Raw genomic sequence first — 19,228 nt, 5'->3', positions numbered from 1 at the left:
GGCCGTTTTTTTTTTTTTTTTTTTTTTGATCAAACTTTCTAAAAATTATTTTTTTTAAAAAAAAAAAAAAATGTGTTTGTAAGTGGAAATTAATTATGAAAATAATTTTTTAAATAAATTGAAAATTCTGATGAGAATGATATATCTCCTATCCTCGAGCAAAGGATATCATAGAACGACCCTCCACATTGTGCCGTCAAAAACTTAAAAAAAAAAAAAATCCTCTGTTTGGTTCTCCTCTAACCCTAGTAGCCTTTCATGGAGGTAGAGGCGAACATTAGACCATTAAATGAAGGCTCCACTTCATTCTTCAAGACGGTATTCAACGGCCTCAATGTTATCATAGGTAAATTTTACTCGTCATTATACACTCGAATGTATCTTTTACACCTCACTTAAAATTTCAATAAATTTCTCTCAGGTGTATAATAGACACACTAAGTCAATTTTAGACCTAACATTTAAAAAAAAAAAAAAAAAAAGTGTTACAAAACTCACATTACTCATAATATTAATTATCTTTTGTTTTGATCATTAATTATGTTTTTGTATTAGGAATTGGTGTACTGTTAATGCCATATGCCCTAGCATCAGGAGGATGGTTAAGCTTAATCTTGCTTTTCGGCATCTCCGGCGCAGCGTGCTACGCCGGCCTATTAACAAAACGATGTATGGACGCGAATCCTAGGATCAAAACATACGCCGAAATCGGAGAATTTGCGTATGGAAAAATAGGCAAAAGAGTGTTATCAATAATACTTTACATTGATCTTTATTTAGCATTAACAGGCTACTTAATTGTAGAAGGTGATAATTTACATGATTTATTCCCTAAAGTTAAGACCAATTTTCATGGGATTAATATTGGTGGAAAACAAAGTTTTATTATGATTATTGCTGTTGCATTTTTACCAACTGTTTGGTTAGAAGATTCAAGTGTTCTTGCGTACGTTTCGGCCACTGGTGTAATTTCGGGTTTTGTTATCCTTGCATCTGTTTTATGGGTTGATTTATTTGATGGTGTTGGATTTCATAGTAAAGGTGAATTGATCAATTGGAAAGGTATTCCTACAGCTATGAGTTTGTACATGTTTTCTTATAGCGCGAATCCAATATTTCCTACCTTATACGCTTCCATCAAGAAGAAACGCCATTTCTCCAAGGTACTTATTTTATTTACACTGCGTTTTATTTATCTGAACTTATTAAACTTATTTTTGTTGAATATTGATCGATTTTTTCTGTGTGTGTGTATAAGGTCTTACTCATTGGATTTTTCGGTGCAACCATATGCTATGCTACAATGGCTATACTTGGTTGTTATATGATGTTTGGTTCAGCATTACAATCTCAAATAACATTAAACCTTCCAACACAGAAGCTAAGCTCGAAAATTGCGTTGTATACGACATGGATAAGTCCATTGTCAAGGTATGCATTGATGATGGAGCCTGTTGCAGCTACTACTGAGAGTTGGTTTCCAAAATATCAGAAGAAAAAGGGGTTCAAAATTGTACTAAGAACTATCTTGGTTGTTTCACAAGTGATCATAGCAATGGCGATTCCATTTTTCGGAAGTCTCATGTCTCTGGTTGGAGCCTTAATAGGTGCGACAGCTTCGATCACAATTCCATGTTTATGCTACCTTAAGATTTCGAGTAATAATCGGAGGAGATCGAATGAGCGGGTGTTCATCATGTTGCTTGCAGTTCTAAGTATAGTAATTGTTGTAGTTGGTACTTATACATCCTTGAGAAATATAATCAAGGACATCATGGTTAAACAACATTAGGTTGTTTAGTTTTATTATGGACACTTAAGATTGTAAAAGTATATATTTAAGGTTTAATATTTTTATTAGGTCGATGTCTTCATGTTTGAAGGCACAACGTTATCTGCGTGGTTACTTTTCAAGCAAACGTTGCTGAGTACTCAGGAACATAAAAGCGATGTCACAAAATAGCAACGAACTAGGATAAGATTTTAGCTAAGCGTCGTTTTAGTACATTTATAAGAAATCTGAACAGAAGAAGATCTCCAACAAGCCCCAAAATGAGATCTTCAACTGAAGAAGGTAGCAAAATACTAAAATCGGTTCAATCTACATGGTTGGGCACCAAAAGGCAAAAAACTAAAACTGTACACAGCTGTGGCAAGTCGATCTCTCAGTAACTCAGTTATCTCTTGTAACGAAACCTAACCTTCAGCAAATATTGCATCTTAACCTGTAAACAGTCAAAATGCATAAATCAGTGTCACTAGTACAATGTCAGTTTGTTGAAGCTTACAACACTCCAAAAATGACCAATCTATGACGGCCCCTAGGTAGAGGTCGGATGACTAACGTGATATGAGACCAACAAAATAATGATCGAGTCAGTTCAGTCATTAAACTAAGCAGCAGACACCACAAATTTCATGTGCATATTCAAAACCAGAGAACATCATATTTATCATGTACCTACGCTTATATTTGCACGGTCCACAACTAATTTATATACTGTTCATTCAACCAAAAGTGTCATGCTCCTAAAAACAGAGATGTTAAGACGAGATAAGGATGTAGGGCATAGAATTATTTATCTTAGTGCATCAAAATTATTGTTCTAAATAGATCTAATATGGAGTACAAAAAATTCTGCTAAGATGGAGCAGAAAGAAGCTGAATATTAGAAAATGCAAAAGAAACAAAGAGTTCTGAAATTCTGATGATATCTTTTCAAAAGCAAACAAATTATTGGAACTTGGCAATTGGTATGGTGGTATACTGGTGTTTCTCGGAGCTATTTAAAACCAGAAGGAAAAATATGATAATAACTGACGACTTACTTGAGCAGTGTCATAAACAATATACTCGTTGTACATCAGGTCAGATGTTTTAGCTTTAGAATCCACTGGTTTCCCACAAGGCACAACTACCTCATCCCGCCATTTTGCAAATCCAGCCTCATCAGGCACTTTCTTACCAAGTCCTTTGGTAGAGTGCTTCCCTCTTGGAGGTTTGTCCATGTACTTGAATACATAACAATGAAATTAGGAAAAAGCTCGACCATCATACATATACAGAAACTAGAAAAACTTCAAGAGAAGAAAAAGATAAAATTATGACAACATTATCAAGGAATGTCCGTGAATCACTTTGAAACATGAACCCATCTTTTTAGGATTCGTAAGAGTATCATAAACATAGCTTCATAACATCATGTCTACCAAAATTTTTTGTACACTTCTTTTGTTCCATACAGGGGAAAGATACATACCCTGATACCCTTATTACTCAAGATGCAATAAAAATAACTTTAAATAGTCTCACCTGGGCTTTTTTGAGTTCATGAACCTTCCCAAGAGCTACTTCACTCAATAGCATCAAGCCCACTGGATTTTTCTTGTCAGTGAAGCAATACTGTGCACTCTTGCTGACAAGGTCAGCAAAGTAAACCCCTTTGCCAAACTGCAAGATAAATTAATTTGAACTCAGTCAGGGAAATATAGCTGGGGAATTCTAGCTAAACTTGCTCAACAATCTGCAATAAGTTTGCATGAGATGACATGAAATGAATAAGTGGCAGGACTAACCATGTAACCAGTAGCTGGAGCCTCAGGAGGAGCAATTCTGAGTCCTTGGCTAAGGATCCCAACAAAATTTGTCAATCGGGAACCTGAGAATATTTATGCATCACGACATAGATTAGCCCCCACATAAAGCAAATTACCAACGCTTTAGCATGAAACTAAGTACACGAAAACATATTACCATGCCAAAGGAGCATTCTGTTGCCAAGCTTTTCACGCTGAGGTGCAAACTTATCGAGCTCTCCTTCCCTCTCAAGTGAGAAAACTTCTTCAAGTTCAAGGCTCCATTCCTAATGTATTCCGGAAAATATAAATAAGTATATTGAAATTGGTAGTAAATGGAAGGAAATTCTTGAAGAGCAATATAAACATTGACCCACCGTATGTGTAGGGGCATGAGTAGTGAGAAGATACTTCTCAATTAATTGATAATCTTCATTATCATGTGACAAGGGTACCATATCACACTGAAGCTTCTTATACTTAGTATCAAGAGGTTCATCACTGTCTGCATCAAAGCCCACCAATCTGGAGGCTATTTCAATGTCCTGAAGTGCTTCTAGCATTTTGACCTAGCATGGAGATTAAGGAAGATTTTTTTATTAAACAAAAAAAGCAAATGAAGACAATTACACGTATCAAACAAATAGTGTATCAGCTTAGTTTCACTACCAAAACTAAATTTAGCAACAAAGAATTTAAAAACTTGGGGCCCTTAATTTTTCAACAACAGAGGGCTGTTAGGCTTCGGAGACATATACCTGGATAACAGAAAAAATCTCTTCCCTGCACTTAAGAATGTTGATATTGTTGAATAATTTGTCTCACAACAAAACCTAATACAAACACTCCAACAAATAGACAAGAGTGTGGTATACCTTTGACTTGAAATCATCTTCATCTCTAATTACATGAGGATGAATAGAAGGAATCATAGTGAAAAAGCGATTACTGGCATCAACAATCAAGCTCTCTTTAACAGAAGGTTGAAGAACCGTGTTTTCCAACAAATTTTGTATCTGTGTCAAGGCCTCAAAACCTGACAGATCAAAGAGGATAATAGTCACGGACAAAAGAACCTTATCTTGATCAAAGTTGACTAAAAACTATACAGTAGTGCCAATGCAATAACACCTTGTTGGATATTGCTCTTGCTCAGTTTTCCAAGCGGCATCTCAGAAAGGTTGATCTCAAACTCCAACATAGCAGCTCTACAGAGTACAAATGAACTTAAGTAAATCCTTAAGGGAGGAAAAGAAACAGAACACAACTATTTAGGATCACAATTCAACCTATAAGTTTCCACATTAAAAAGCATCTTAATCAACTCTTTTAATGCAGGGGCTAGTTTGCTGTTACTATCATCCAGATTCTTCTTTGGAGCCTGCTTATTGACCCCATAATCCTGAGACATGACAGGAAAAAAAAAAAACCCTTTAACAGCCGGCTACACACTATGGATATAAGAAGATAATAGAGATAGAGCAGAGTAACAGTACAATATCTAATGGAAAAAACCGTCCAGGATGCTTCCGGAAGTTCTTTTTATGCACCCAAGCTTCCCAAGGATTCCCAGTTTTCTCCAGAAATAGCCGTTTGAATTCTTCAATTGCATCAGATTTCGACATTTCCTCAATTTTGCTACTTCCAATTTTCTCATTTCCAACTCGACCCCACTTCCGAAAAACATGGCACTCTAGACCTTTATCATCTTGTATAACTTGAAGAATATAATAACTTTTTCAGAGCACAAACAAACACCAAAAAAAAAAAGGTTAGATTAGCTGCAGCATATGAAGAGAAACTTTGGTTAAAAGGCAAAGCAACGCTGAACTCAAGATCAAAGAAAAAGATTACAAGACATAATGTTAAATCCAATATGCCATATTTGATCATTAACAATGAGGTCAACAACTCAACATGTAAAGAGCATTAGAGCACTGGGAAAAATAAAAAAATAAATAATAAGCACAGTCAACTGCATAGTGTGCTAACAGAAATAGCTAGTAACAACTGCAAAGTGTGTAAATTGTTTAGCAAGAGCATGAAGACAAAGGAAACTCCCGAAGTGGGGATTCTTCTGAAGGCAATAGTACACTGCCAAGATATAAGAAAATTCATATTTTACCAACCTGTTAATTCCGGATGACAGGTCAGACAGGCTTAGAGTAGTGTTATAGATGCTGGGACCCTCCTCCAAGATGTGACCAGAATCTTGCAGACCAGAAGCTTCATGAACAGCACTTCGCCCTTTAACTTTGACAGTAACCATGCCAGAAGACTCCCCAGTGGCTTCCATTTTGTACAGATTAAATGGAAGCTTCTTCTGCTTTTGGATGCAGTTAACCAGATACTCTTCTCTAACAATTGGGATCTTCATCCTCCTGCCAATACATTATCCAACAGTGACGCAATTAATCAAATATGCAATTAGCAAAAAGGAGTGGCGATCTGTAACTGTTCTGCGTACCTAGCTTTCTTCAGCTCAGCATGTTGATCACTAAGCCCGCCACCCACAACCAAGCAATTTGTATCTGCGATATAAACAGTAAGTGCCCCAAAACTATCTGCAGGACTAAGAATAATTGAAATTTATCAACTAAAACATCCAATTAGATAAAAATGGTGCAAAACCTTTCTTGATTTTGGCATGGACCTGGCCTCCAGCCCCTTCGATTTTGCTTCTAAATTCTTCCTGTATCACATTGTCAGCCATTCAGTGTGGAAAAAATCAAGAACATGAATCACAGTAGCAAGCTAAAACATGGGTTTGTAAAAAAAAAAAAAAAATTTGAAAATAAAAATAAAAGATAAAAACAAAAATAAAATTAAAAAAAAACACTCCCAATCCGTAAATTATAAATGGGAGGAGAATATACCACAGTTTCTTTAGGTAATCCAGCAATAGCAACTCTAAGATCTTCCAACTTTTCATCTTTAGAAGACTTGAGTTGTCCATTAGCACTATGATTTCCAGCAGACGTGTTGGAAGCTGAAGGCGGTAGTATCCTAACAGGTTTAGCTGCCTTTTGTGACTTAAACCACTGTTCAAAGTAAATTAAAAAATTGTTAAAATCTCATAAAGTCATAATTGATCGTGGACCAAACTTTGAACATACCTTAAGAAGATATTGATTATCTGTCTCTTCTGGTAATTTCCACTTCCCTTTGATTCTTTCAGGTTGATTAGTAGAGTAGGAACATTTGCTCCACTCTGAGATAAAGCCATGGCACTTATACATGCCTCCAGAAAAGGAAAGATGACCAGAACACATAGGACATCTTTTGAGCGCTCCAAACATCATGCCATCAGCACTAAATGAAAATTAGGGACAAAAAAATACACACGTTTAAAACTCGTGCACGCACACACACACACACACACACATACTTACTACTATCCACATTTTTTTTTTTTACAACACCAGATGTAACATTTAATACACAGCAACCAATATGAAGTTTATTATTATTGAATTCCAATAAGTTACAGTCACATTTCCTAAACATTATTCCAAAATGACTATGAAAAAAAAAAAAAAACTTTACAGCTGTGCCTCGCCACATCACCAACAATTACCCACTCAGCTAGCAAGGCATGTCAAAGATCTTTTAGAAAGTACATGCATTTTATCCAAAAACTTTGCCTCAAGAACTACTAATCATGCATTTGAGAACTAAATCAGCAGTTCAGCACAGATAATAATCTTATCAACTAGCACAGGTTTAAAAAGGAACTTACCAACGGTCTCTCAAGTCAAGCTCTGAGCCCGATGTACTTTGTTCATTGGCTTGAAGCATCTGTCGCAACTCCACAGTTGAAACATGTTTCTTCAAATCATCTTTCAGATCCCATAACGCTCTGGTCTGAACCTCCAATCTACTTTCCAAAGCAGCATCCCCACTGTCCAAAGCTTTAGTTAGAGAGCCACACTGACGGATCATCATATCAGCATCAGTTTTCACAATTTTGGCATCCTGATCACTGCCACCAGCATTTTTCCGCTTAGCCCCATCTCTGGTTTTTGAATCTTTTAAAAACTTCTCACTACTTCCTAGACCTACAGGCAATAATTACAAGAAAAGACAAGATTTAACAGCAGTGGCACACTATCAATATAGTACACGGAAAACAAAAAAAGAAACGAAATAAAAAAATAACTGAATAATGAAGAACTAGTACCACTCTCAGCAGGAGCTTTTCCCTTAGCAGCAGCTTGGACTGAAGCTTGATCACTTGACGAAAGGCTTTGCCATCCAGATAATTTGTCAGGCAAGGTGGAAGGATATGACTCCAGGAAACAAGTGGCATGATACCATGACAAACCTCTAGAAGCTTGGCCATCAATCTTGGCAGATATTCGAACCTGCTTGAATGTTAGAAATACTGAGGAAAATCATTTCACAATCAAAACTAATCCCTTCTACTAACCAATTTGAAAAATATTATCATAATATCATTAGTATCACTAACTCAAATATTAGTTGTTTCTACTTTCCATCATATATATGCATAATTCAATCTATTTTGAGATGTTTAAATAAGCTCAATTATATTTCTCAAAGACTTAAGTTGATACCAAAACAAGTCAGGATTCACTCTCAAGTAATGCACAAGCATCTCACCAACAATCCTATTAAGGTTTGCATGCATACATACACTGGATATGCGTACTTATTTTTTGTATATACATGTATATAAGGTCACTGTCTATGATGAGAAGTTCAAAATTAAATGGAAGCAAGAAAAAATCGACCCTTCCACGACGATAGATAAAGAGCACAAGAATCTTTTAAAAGCTAGACCAGCTAGTCCTGGAATTTAATACTCGCCTGTCCTTTAATTATCTTTTGGCTACAGCCCTTGCATGTCGCACGAGAAGTAGAAGTTTGGGACACTTCAATACCATATGCTGCAGGAGCTGACGCAGGAGCAGCAGCAACAGTGTTACTATCCAGTCCATTGCTATCTACATACTTTCTGATTTTCTGCTGATCTTCCCATCTAAGAGATTCAATGCCTTCGATTTCATCAATGCTGAAAAAGAAAGAAGGGTGCTAAACTCAATCACACCTTCAGCAATCAATCTAAAAAAAACAAGGTTGTTCCAACTATAGCCATATTTTCCAATCAATTAATTTTTATAAGCACTTACGATTTAATCTGATTCGCTTTCTTCATTATGCAGGTGGCATGGTGCCACATCTGGTGAAGAAGAACAGTCAACTTAGAACACTTTTATAAAATGAAAAGGAAAAGACATCCGCTTAACAGTTGAAAGCCGGATCATTAAAACACACACACACACACACACATATAGCACGTGATGGTAAGTATGTAACAGCATTAAAGAGAATAGTAGTTGAAGTTGGTTTCAACCAGCAATGATGCACAAACATCTCATACTTCACATATATAAGAAACTGATATTCAGAAAGTAGATTAGAGTATAATGTTGGAAAATAAAGTTTTCTTTATGAGAGTTGGAAATGATGAAAATATAATCAGTTCAAACCATCTCAGTTGGAAGTAGATCTTTGTAATCAGAAAATACATGCATATCAACAAAGAAGTCCAAAGAAGCGCAAAAAGTAGCACCACACACCACAGCAACTTTTAGCACTTCAGAGATTGACAAGCAAGCTAGCTGACCATATGAAACAGAACTAATACTCTTAACAGAATCAGCAACAAATAAAGCTTTTTATCACACACCTCAGACCACCTTTGCCTATCTTTCTTAGCCACAAAGGTGATTGGCTGATTGCCACACTTCAGTATGATGAGGTCATGAGGGTGGTGGTAGAATTTTGGAAATGTGAACCCCCAAGTTTACACCTTAAAAGGATCATATTATAGCAGCACATGAAAATTCTAACTTAACCCTTAAACTATAGGCCTAGAGCAATGAACTCCTAAGTCCACGTCCTGCAACTAGTGCTCCCTCCATCCGCAAAGGCCGGAATCAATGGTCATGTTATGGTGTAATATGAACTCGTAATGTGACAACTAAATCCAGGCACATAGAGTATAAAAGTAATCTATAACTACAACACAATTTATTTTTTTATTTTTTTATTTTTTGGTTAGTACAAGTGTACAACACAAATTAATAATCATAATTTCTTCTCTCTCACTCCTGTGTTTGCATGTAAAACACCATGATGAATTCAAGCAAGAAAAAAAACAACTTTATTATCCCATGATGTTCTAGTTCAAAAATACAATTCAATCACCTCATTTATAATTTGTAAGACTATATCACTAATAACAATGCAAAAATCAATCATAATACAGTTCAATCACTGATCTGTAAACTTTTTTTTTTTTTTTTTTTGACACAAACTAATCTGCAAACTAGAACAATGCAATGAGTACACAATTACCCACTTAATTCAATTTCAATAATTCCCAAAAATATAATTCCAGAAACCCTTTTCCCATTTTTTTTAATTTTTTTCCAAATGAGTATCAAAATTTACAAGAATTCACCTCGAATTTGGAATTTAACCCTCAAAAATTGGGGCAAAATTACACAAACCCAGAAAGAGAAACAACCAAAAAAGGTAATGAATTATGAAAATTAAGAGAGAAAAGGTAAGGAAATTACAGGCATGAAACCATCAAAATGAGGAGATTGAACCATTTTGCCAAAACGAAGAATTTCTTTAGCAATGTTGTTCTTGCAAGTTCTACAAGCAGCCCTCGCTGATTTCGCATACTCTGCTTTCCATGGCTTCTCTGGGGCCGCCATTTTCTCTCTCCTCTCTTTCTTCTTTCTCTAAAATGGCGCTGCTTTTTTGCCTTTTTTTAATAACTAGGTTAAGTCTCGTGTCATGCACGGTCATAATTAAATTTTACAACAAATAAACCATAAATAATGGTGTTAATTCAACGATAATTTATCCAAAAAAATTATTTGTAATAAAATAACTTGAATTTTAATTAGTTTATAACAATACTAAATACATAAAGGTTATTGAATTGGATTGTTTAAATAAATAAATATAGTAATAGAAACTTAGAAGCTATAAGGTTTTATATAAGAAAATTAAAATATTAGCTTAGGTTAGTACCCATATACGAACTCATATACATTTGTCCTTAAATTGTTGACACACTTTGATCGACATAATATGCAAATTTAGCTGAGTTCATTTTACTTTAGGATAATTAGTATTCAATAATCAACTTTTTAAATATATCTTTAGTGAGTAGGAGAGGTTTTTATTTTTTAAATAATCACATAAATGTTTACAATAATTAAATAATTTTCAATATATGTTGTATACAAAGTATACTATAACAAACTTATTTGGTTCTTATAAATGTTATGTATAATTTTAAAATTAATACAAAGTATGCTACCAAAATAATTTTTCTTTTTTTAATTAAAATAAATTTTATTATCAAATGATAAAAGTTGGAGAAAAAAAAATTGATATTGATAATATTATAACAATTTCAAAAAAAGAATATATTCCAATACATTATTTTAAATCAATGTTAGTATTTTTGTAACTAAAAGTTTCCTAGTATATAGAATATATGTAAAAAAAAATTTTTGAATATAATTGGATTAAATTAAATATGTTTTCAAAAAACTAAAAAGGAAAGGAAAAAAAGGCGGGAAAATTTTTAACCAGGAAAGGACAAGTGTCATTCCTGATTTCGCCTTTAGTATAGGTTTATTGATTGATAGTCGAAAAGGAAGAAGAAAGAATTGAAATTTTTTTCTGGTTTTTTTTTTTTTTTTTTTTTTTTTTTTTTTTTTTTTAAGAGTGGAGTGAGGTCACTAAACTTAAACTGGTTTAACCATCATCATCAATTCATCATCATCAAATTTACTCTGTTTTACCACACGGGATGAATTTCTCCAGCAAAAAAACCTAGAAAAGAGAAAATATTTTTGAACTACACTATACTCCGTGCAATATTGTACTTATTTACACTGTACTCGGTATGACTTTGTTCGGTAATTGTTTTATTTTTACGGGTCAGTTCAGATTTGGAGTCACATTCGGGTAAATGAATTTAAAAATCTTTTCCAATTTAGGTTGTATGTAGTTTTTTTTTTCCTTAATCATTAAGTGGAACGCTAAACATCGCCCTCGAATCTCCAGGTAACGCCCACATCTATATCTATATATATATTAAAACCCAAGGCAAGAATTGTAATCATGCCACGTGTCATCATTTTTGCCACATGTCGTCATGAATTGATAAATGATGTAAGGTCATGTGATTCATGTCATATTAAAACTAATCATCAATTTTCCCTCACAAAAAATTAATGCTCATAAATGCTAATTTTTTAATCCTCATTCTTTTGTTTGCTCATCTATACTTTGAAAAAATTTATAATGGTAGATAAAAATTCATTTAACAGATAAAAAAAACTAATATGAAGTATAAAAGTTAGGTTACTGCATATTTCATAATGAATTTTGTTAATGTTCAATAAATTTTATAAAAAAATGTTTTTTTTTTAATTTTTTTTTAAATTATAAAACCATAAATAGATTTCCCTTTAATTTATTAAAGTTATTTTTAAAACAATTTACTACAGTTTTTTATATAAAAAAAATGACCCGGGACATTGCCCGGGCATCAAACTAGTTTATATCTAAAAACCCATGATAATTTGCAAAAATAAAATCTTTAAATTTAATTAAACTATAAAGCTACCAAATATTTTATAAAACTTAAAAAAAAAAAAAAAAAAATTGAATTACTTCATCGTTCGTTTTAGAAACAATTTAGTGAGTTTTATCAAGTGACTAGAATAATTTCCATTTAAATAGGTGCACCTGAGTGTAAATAAATCTGACATTCTCTTAATTTGTTATGACATTAAATCATTTTTAAGGCATCAGTCTTAGATGTGCCCCTCTAGAGGAAAATTGGGAGCACAAAAGTGCCTTTAAAAGTGAGCATTGAAATGGTGTTATGCTGGGATGTCAAAATGTATGATTGAGCGTTCTTTGGAAATAACCACGATGATCATTTGGCAAATATGGAATTGGAGATTTCTGTTTGCTTGAGAAAAGGAGAATTGTCACATTATTTACTTGTAATTAAGCAATGTATCTCATATGTAAATTCGATGCAAACAATGAAAGAGACCAATGTCCTAGCCAGCCATCAGAACATTAAGATTAAGATGAACAAAACTTTTGTGAGAACTGGAAGAGCGTCCTGCCCACACAAACATTTTTCACAAGAATAGCTTACACAAAAATTGTGTTGTACAATTTTCTGCTGTTCTGATATCCGGGTCAAGAAAAACCCTCTTCTTAGTGTCAAAATAATTTAAATCTTGTGTATCACCAAGTATATAGTATGATAGACCTCAAGGAGCGATAGGAAAATACTTCTGACATAGACGGTTGCCCTTCCAATGATTAAGCAGCTTCCCCAACAACAGGAACTTGCATGAAGAGGTACTGCAATCAAAAAAATTCAAGAATCAGAAGCTCTATACCCGACAGATTAGATCTTAAAGACACGTATATATATACTCGTGCAAGTACCTCAAAAGATTTGCCAGATTTTTCAAACTCAAGCATGCTAAGAGCGACCTCACAACTCTGTGAGACTATAGGCTCAGGGTCCTTGGCGAATTCCTCAAGAAGTGATATACTTTTTTCATCTGGAAACCGGGCAAATGAATAGTGATCAAGAATACACCCAAGTTAGGTAAATTGAACACAAAAGCACTAGTAAGTCAATGCAGCTTTCTGACTAACTGGGAAGCATTGCAGGGCAAGTGGAGAGGCAAAATTCTTCAAGTCATTCAGGTTCTCATACCAACCAATAGTTAACCAGACCAAAATCAACACCCTAAGGCCTATATTGACTAGTTTTCAAAGCTTCAATTTAAAAGCAACTTATTCTTCTAAAATGTCATATTGTTATTATATCATATAAAGTATATTCAAATTCCTTACTCCAATCTAAAGAATTCATTTACCAGCATATACCTGCAATTGAGCCAAGAGCTTCGGCAGCTTCATGTCTAACCATTGGGTGCTCAGCAACATCTTTTAGAACCCTGATAAGGGCGGTCGATGCAACTTTATTTTGCATTTGGCCAAGCACATAAGCGACCTGTCTTCAAGAAAAGCATACATCATCCACTGTTAAAGGAGATGTCCACACATAGTATTAGCAAAATAAGTCATGGTACCCATGAAACATGCATACATAATACAAATGGCAGAAAGTTTATTTGAGTACCACTTAAGAATACAGCTGATGCTTAGGAAATCATCAGGCTGAGTTTGTAAATCTATGTTCAAGAGATATATAGCTAGGGCATTGACTGATGTGAATTATCTATCATTCAAGTATCTTAAAATGACATGCTGAGCGCAAAGTACTGCTAGAGTATGTTCAAGATAACTTTCATTAGAGCTATTGACTGAAGTGTATTAGTAACAACTCAGTATCTGACAAATGACATGCTGAACACAAACTACTGCTACGGTACATAACTAACCTCGTGGCGCAATAGAGCACTTTTGGCTCCCAGGGAATCAACAATTGCAGAGACAGCCTCATCTCCCCCATCATTGCGTAGAGCAAATAAGGCGGCATATCGCTCGTACATACCCTGTCCTTCATCCAAGAGCAAATCCCTTGAAGATGGAAACAGCACAATAAACATTAAGATTAGCAATCATCCTTGCCCTAGAGCAACCACTATTATAAATCACACAAACCTTAGTTCAGATATAGAAGAGCAAGAAGATGGGGCAGCTGGGTCAACTGACAAATATGGTGATGGACCTTTATCTTCAGACTTATTATTTTTCATTTCCTCAATCCTATGCAGTGCCAATTCACATGTTTCTCTAACCTCTGGAGCTGGATCAGAGACCAAGCTTTTTTTTAAGAGAGGAACATTCATCTCTAGGCCTATAGCTCCGAGAGCCTCAGCAGCCTGAATAAGATGGACAAAGTACAGATAGATCAGAGATTGATGGGTTACATCCTAGAAAAAGGACAAGCCAACCCTTAACAGTAACTCACCTCATGACGAACAATTGGATGTAAAGAAAAGTCATTGAGAATGGATTCTAAGGCAGGAATAGCATCCGCATCTTGCATTTGGCCCAATGCAAATGCTGCTTCGTGTGCCAACAAATTTGAAGCATCTCTTGTAGCTGCAAAATGGAAGTAAGACAAGAAAAATTAGTCCACTAAAATACAATGATGCATGTATTTGCCAAAGCATGTAAATGGTGTGTAATAAACGGTTAAGGGTGGGCAGTGTAGGAACACGTAAATAAGAACAGCAATTTAGTCATGTCAACACACCCCCCCCCCCCCCCCCCCCGCGCCTCTTTGCCAGTGATATGAGAGATATAAGTGAATTCATCAAGAAAGCTAAGGAAAGATTACTGTCTTGAGCTACTTTCAACTGCATAAAAATCAGAGAAATTTCCCTCCAAGTAATATGCTATACACAAATCCAACTATTTCACTTGCACCCTTTAGCAGATTGTAAATATAAAAAAAAAAAAAAAAAAAAAAAAAAGCACACATTTATGGACACATATCTTTCTATAATCACTCCTATAATAGTTCTAGAATTGCTCATAGATTTAAGCTTAACAAAGTTGAATTTCAAATCTACCCTATGAGGCAAGTCCTCTAATCCTATTTCCATATACAAGTCATGAACTATTCACTAAACATGTAAGGAACCATGGTAAAAATCTCGGCAATTTTTATTTCCGGGAGAAAAAAGGTCAAAAAATTACAAAATTCAAGGCTATAAGCCTATAATCCACGCTTTTTGAGAAAATTTGAGATTTCGGGGACCGATAGCGAAAAATTTTGAGACTTATCTCGGGGTCATATATTGCCATTTGAAACCATAATTGATCATTAAATGTTGTCATAAACGTACGTGGCTGAGTTTACGAAATACAAGTTGTGAACGGGTAAAGTGACTGTTTAAGGGCATATTGTGTGGCTCCACCGACCCAAATGGACTTCCGGAGAGTATTAGGGACCATGGTAAACATCTCGGCAATTTTATTTTCGGGTGAAAATAAGTCAAAAAATTACAAAATTGAAGGCTATATCCACGATTTTTGATGAAATTTTGAGGTTTCGGGGCCCGGTGGCGAAAAGCTTTGAGACCCTAAGGGATACATCTCGGGGTCATATAATGCCGTTTGAAACCATATATGATCATTATATGTTGTCATAAACGTTCGTGATAGGCTTGAATTTATGAAATCACTGCAAGTTGTGAACGGGTAAAATGACCGTTTAAGGGCATATTGGATGGTTCCACCGACCTAATTGGACTCTCGGGGGGTATTAGAGACCACGGTATACATCTCCTCAATTTATATTTTCGGGCGAAAAAAGGTCAAAAAATTACAAAATTGAAAGCTATAATCCACGCTTTTTAAGGAAATTTTGAGGTTTTAGAGTCCGGTGGCAAAAAGCCTTGAGACCCTAAGGGATACATCATGGGGTCATATAATGCCGTTTGAAACCATATATGATCATTATATGTTCATGGTAGGCTTGAGTTTACGAAATCACTACAAGTTGTGAACGGGTAAAATGACCTTTTGAGGGTATATTGGATGGTTCCACCGACCTAATTTGACTCCCAGAGGATATTAGAGACCATGGCAAACATCCCAGCATTTTTACTCCCGAGCGAAAAAATTTCAAAAAAATTACAAAATTAAAGTCTATAATCCACGCTTGAAGGAAATTTTGAGGTTTTGGGCCCTGTGGCGATATATGTTGAGACCCTGGTGAATATATTTTGGTGTCAAATAATGTCGTTTGAAACCATATATGATCATTGTATGTTGTCATAAACTTACGTGGAATGCATGAGTTTACGAAAATCACTGCAAGTTGTGAACGGGTAAAATGATCGTTTAATGGCATATTGGACGGTTCCACCTACCCAATTTGACTCCCGGTGGATATTAAGGACCATAGTGAACATCTCGGCAATTTTTATTCCCGGACGAAAAAAAGTAAAAAAAATTACAAAATTGAAAGCTATAATCTACGATTTTTGACGAAATTTTGAGGTTTCGGAGCCCGGTGGCAAAAGGCTTTGAGACCCTAAGGGATACATCTCGAGGTCATATAATGTCGTTTGAAACCATATATGATCATTATATGTTGTCATAAACGTCCGTGGTATGCTTGAGTTTACGAAATCACTGGAAGTTGTGAATGAAAAAAATGACCGTTTAAGGACATATTGGATGGTTCCACCGACCCAATTGTACTTTCGGAGGGTATTAGGGACCATGGTAAACATCTCGGCAATATAACTCTTTTACGCTCATACTTTGCTACCTATAGTGGTTTCCTAAATTATTAATTGCTTGCTAGACATCAGATCTAGTTGGAAGGTAAATACAAGTCATGCAAAGCTAAGACTAACATGAGTGTGCTTATAAACAAATTATATGACCTTACAAGACTACATCATTGAAATGCCCATACTACTGAAGAAGCAAAGAGTGTTGGACATCATACAGGAGGGGCTTATCTGCATAGCCTGACTGACATGTGAGGGTTCTAAAGGCAACTTAGATCATCTATAGGATCGATTAAGTTATTGTTAAAATGGTCCTGAATACTGAATCATATACAGTAAATTCTTATCAAACCTATGTTTCAACTATTAGTCAGTAGGCGTTACAACAAGATGGCATGATCGTGAACTAGGAACAACGCCAGCGAGTAGGCTAACATTACAATGCAGAGTAATTCTTCAAAAGCAGAATCACAAAAGGTCGGGAATACACAACACAGCTTTTGAATCGGGTAATCTTAGGGCAGTTATTCAATCGGGTGGCGTCAAACCCCGGCAATTCCTAACCAGGTTTACTAAAATTAAGCTGATACAGGTATATAATGCGTACCCTTCATATCATCATGATTATTGGTTTCGACTTTCGAGCCACGAAACATGCTCTCAGTTCCCCCTTGCTCATAGTATACAGAAGAAATCATCTACATCTAGTTCAGGGAAACATGTATTTCACAATAGGCCAATGCTATGCCTAAAATCTTGATAGAATGTAAATGTTCCAACCATTACTAAGTTTCATATAAAATGTATCATAAAATTAATTAGTCCAGGAAACAACCCAACATAATCTGTCACTACAATTGCACAAAAATAAAACTTGTTCACTAATTCCTGTTTCAATTAAATACTTAGAATTTGTATGAATTTAATCCAACAAAATCCAAATTCAATCCCCATAAAAAATTTAGGAAAAGGAAGAAAAATACCTAGAATAAGAGCATCACGAGGAAGGTGGCCTTTAAGATTGCGGAGAGAGAAAAGAGCCCTGAAACGCTCAGAAATGGGTTGAGATTGATCCACAAGCCTCTCGCATAGAAATTTTACAGTTTCTTCTGAAGCTTCAAATGAACCCATTTGTTTTAATTCACAAAAACCCTTTTTTTTTTGTGATTTTTGTGCAATTAAAACAAAAACCCAGATAATGATATAGATATGGCAGTCAATTTTGCAGAGGAAAGAGGAGAATCAGATTCCAGTTCCCCCCTTATTCTTGGTGTTGTATCTCTTTTATGAAAGAAAGGAAAGGTGGGAGCTTTCAAAACCCAGCAAAAAGGGAGGGGTTTATTTGTGGGTTATGTTCTTAATTTGTTGACTTGAGGGGTAAAAAGGTCATTTTGCTACTATGTTATCAAATCACCCTAATCCAAATTAAACCTACTAGACTCGATTAAATTAACAACAAATCATGAAATTAGATGACTCAAAACTAATCTGATCCTTATATTGAATATGGTTGAAATTAATATGTTTTCAATAATTAGCTTATAACCAACCCAAATTATCTCAATAATAATTCTTACATGCATCTTAAATTTAACAATCTATTTGTCATTGTTGGATGTGTTACTTTCAGTTTAATGTAAATAGTTTCAAATAAGTTTCAACGCATGTAAATAGCTTTTGGCTCTTAAGAGTGGAATACAAAGCCATCTCTCAAATATAAGGTCAAGCATTTACAATCAAACCTCATGCTAGCTTATGTGGTATTTATGCTTCTGTTGTGGCGTTGTGGTCGATGTTCCTCAGTCCTCACCAACCACGCCATTATGGTAAATTATCATTAGCTCATATTTGTCAAACTCTTACCATTGTAGCCCCAAGTCCCCTCAACTCCCCAATCACTCCTCCATGCAATTGTCATCACAAACGTACCATAAAGTTGTCACCTCTTTGTTATTCATGTTGTTTTGTATTAAGCTAGGTTGGTAGATTCCAAAATAAACATTCTAATAACTGCAAACTCACCAATGACCAATGACCAATCAACCACTATAATCTTAGTGACACCTTTGACTCCCCCTAACCCCTTTGGTCCACCAATACACTTCTCTAGTAGAGATAAGCATGGGCCAGACTGACATAAAAATGACCCAACCTGACCCAACATAAGCTTGACACGACACATCATAAGCCATTAATGTGCATACATATCGTTTCCAAAATTTGGCAGGAGCACGACGAGTTGACTCGTTGGTCAGACATCACAAGACTCAACATGATAAAACACATGACCAAATCATGCATGGACTTTATTTATATAAGATCAACAAAACCCAACACAG

The 19,228-nt window shown here is 35.1% G+C and overlaps 2 protein-coding genes and 1 pseudogene across 2 annotated transcripts; 1 reads left to right on the top strand and 2 right to left on the bottom strand.

Annotated features, from left to right (window-relative positions):
• The first annotated feature begins 258 nt into the window (after window positions 1–258).
• On the top strand, window positions 259–1,792 carry LOC145597242 (amino acid transporter AVT1I pseudogene; annotated as a pseudogene).
• A 158-nt stretch (window positions 1,793–1,950) lies between these two features.
• On the bottom strand, window positions 1,951–10,370 carry LOC145598028 (poly [ADP-ribose] polymerase 1-like). Its single transcript, XM_081654315.1, has 20 exons — window positions 10,185–10,370; window positions 8,730–8,779; window positions 8,407–8,611; window positions 7,757–7,940; window positions 7,316–7,634; window positions 6,693–6,888; window positions 6,453–6,617; window positions 6,208–6,268; window positions 6,044–6,107; window positions 5,706–5,957; window positions 5,073–5,310; window positions 4,866–4,978; window positions 4,708–4,784; window positions 4,452–4,612; window positions 3,954–4,145; window positions 3,755–3,863; window positions 3,577–3,659; window positions 3,314–3,451; window positions 2,830–3,012; window positions 1,951–2,225 (listed from the first exon to the last, which is right to left on the bottom strand). Exons 1-20 carry the CDS (start codon window positions 10,326–10,328, stop codon window positions 2,178–2,180), a joined length of 2,982 nt encoding a protein of 993 aa, XP_081510441.1. The 5' UTR covers window positions 10,329–10,370; the 3' UTR covers window positions 1,951–2,177.
• A 2,267-nt stretch (window positions 10,371–12,637) lies between these two features.
• Window positions 12,638–18,216, bottom strand: LOC145598608 (deoxyhypusine hydroxylase-like). The gene is made up of 7 exons (XM_081654981.1): window positions 17,873–18,216; window positions 14,609–14,742; window positions 14,299–14,519; window positions 14,076–14,214; window positions 13,558–13,684; window positions 13,108–13,226; window positions 12,638–13,020 (listed from the first exon to the last, which is right to left on the bottom strand). The coding sequence occupies exons 1-7, from the start codon at window positions 18,018–18,020 to the stop codon at window positions 12,979–12,981; spliced, it is 930 nt and encodes a 309-aa protein (XP_081511107.1). The 5' UTR covers window positions 18,021–18,216; the 3' UTR covers window positions 12,638–12,978.
• Between the last annotated feature and the right edge of the window lie 1,012 nt (window positions 18,217–19,228).

The sequence above is a fragment of the Chenopodium album genome, chromosome 20 (assembly GCF_948465745.1).
Source record: "Chenopodium album chromosome 20, dcCheAlbu1.1, whole genome shotgun sequence".
NCBI lineage: Eukaryota > Viridiplantae > Streptophyta > Magnoliopsida > Caryophyllales > Amaranthaceae > Chenopodium > Chenopodium album.
The sequence above is the reverse complement of the archived record's forward strand: the minus strand, read 5'-3'. Positions and strand labels throughout refer to the sequence as shown.